Source organism: Clupea harengus, chromosome 20 (genome assembly GCF_900700415.2).
Source record: "Clupea harengus chromosome 20, Ch_v2.0.2, whole genome shotgun sequence".
NCBI classification, from domain to species: Eukaryota; Metazoa; Chordata; class Actinopteri; order Clupeiformes; family Clupeidae; genus Clupea; species Clupea harengus.
The window spans coordinates 1,738,625-1,740,504 of NC_045171.1; the positions used below are offsets into that span (position 1 = coordinate 1,738,625).

General features: G+C 43.1%; 1 protein-coding gene across 1 annotated transcript in view; it reads left to right on the forward strand.

The window, feature by feature from the left end:
• Window positions 1-236: 236 nt before the first annotated feature.
• The window catches only part of LOC105910992 (neuronal acetylcholine receptor subunit beta-2-like), a 17,944-nt gene continuing 16,300 nt past the window's right edge, over window positions 237-1,880 (forward strand). Inside the window, exon 1 of the mRNA XM_031587596.2 lies at window positions 237-1,133. Coding sequence (XP_031443456.1) covers window positions 1,085-1,133 — 49 coding nt within the window. The 5' untranslated portion in view covers window positions 237-1,084. The remainder of the gene's footprint in view (window positions 1,134-1,880) is intronic.

A 1,880-nucleotide genomic window follows, 5' to 3' on the forward strand; every position in this document is an offset into this window, starting at 1 on the left:
TTAACTAAAGGGAATGCGTCAAAAAGGGTTAGGGAAATAACTATGTGGTTGAGGTTACACTAGAAGCTTACCGTTCATTACATCCTTGTCACTATAGAAAACTTTCTTCCAAACCGTTATATTGGATTAATTTAAGGGACACGATAAGATCTTAGGCAATAATGAGCTTGATTGGAGTTGACCTGTCTGTGTAGTTTAAGTGCACGCGCAAATGTGCCAGCCGATACTCGCGCCTTCACGCGTTGTGTTATGACGCGTTTTTTTGTGCACTAACTCGCGGAGGGAACCTACTTTTTTTATTCATCTGACAAAAATGGCGACCATTAATGCCATACTCGTGGGGGAAGATTTTACATTTAAAGACATTTATTAGTGCGGGAGTGTGGCAGTAAGCTTCTGTTACTGAAGTTAACTACAAGAAGCATTTCGTGATTGTTATACGCCATGTCCATTGGAGTTACTACTAGTAAGAGGATTTTCAAAGATCGGTCTTTGAACCGATCGTGTGAGATTGCGCTCTCCCTGTCCCCCATCCCTCCGGTTGCATGCTTGTGAAAATTAACTGATTCTTGTTTATTCTGCACAGATGTCAACGCAGTTTAGCCTACTCCATACGCCCGTTAGAGACCAGGACCGAAAGTGCGTGCGCGGTAAGACAGAATGACAGATTGAAGGGATAGCAGGCATATTCATTTTACCCCCGTCTGTCTTCTCTTAACGAACAGAATGAAACGAATATTTATTTTGAGAATTTTGGTGTCAATAATACACCTGTCAACGTCAGACACAGTGAATTTATCGGGGACAGTTTAACTTCGGAAAAGGGAGACATCTCCACGTTAACCGGGACGTTAGCCTAACTGCCGCACAGGGTAGCAGCCCTCAGAAGTGAACCCACGCGCCTGGATCCCTCTTTGCCTCGTGCGGTGCACCTACACAGCGGAGATGTTCCGTTGGACATCCCCCTAACGGGACATTCATGGTTTCATTCTTGGTTTGTTTGATTTTTCTTTGGGACTGACGACAGGAGAGCCAAACGGTCCATTTCGAAGTTTGGTGAGCGGGCGACCGATGGTACGAGGCAATGGCAGTCCCAATGACTTCAATATCCTTACTCGCTCTCGTTGTTTCAAGTAAGTAAATACTCTATTGAAATGTTTTTTTACAGTAAATTAGAATATCATGATATAATGGGATATTTTTTGTGATTTGTCCTTTTAGGGTGGTCGTTTTAGTGTCACATCCTCGTATAAGGGAAATGTTTGGCTCCGTACAGCGTTTTTATTGCAGGGTGCTGAACCAATAAGTGGCTCACGGAACATAACTGGCGAAAAACCCCATGTGCTATTGTTTTGCAGTTTTCTAGAGTGCTGTCAGCAATGGAAACGCTATGAAGTAATCAGGAGTTTTAACTATTAACACAGCCTCTCCCAAGAAAGTGTGACACGTTGGTTTTCCTGGCACGTGATATGTGGCACGCCTCGGTAAACTTCACGCTTGTGCTTCCATCAAGGGGCCGCTCACCACGTATAAAGACACGAACTGTTAAATGCCGTACGCATGTATCCTGCAAGTGGGGGGGAATCATATTCACACTTCATATTGGAGTCTCTGTAGCACATTACCACTGATCAGTACACATAATCAAGACTGACAATTAGACTTAGACACGAACATTTTACTTTGATATTAAATCCCAGAAGGGGTTCGTTTTAAGTAGGCCAACTATCATTCATGGCATTCATTCATTTTCCAAGTGTCAGGGGTTTGTTGACGAATTGCTTAAAACACGAATGTCAGGTTCTAATGTTTTAAAGGTGAGCTGAGATGACAAGACCAGGGAGAACGGGTAATTATAAATGAATCTTCCAGATTTATGG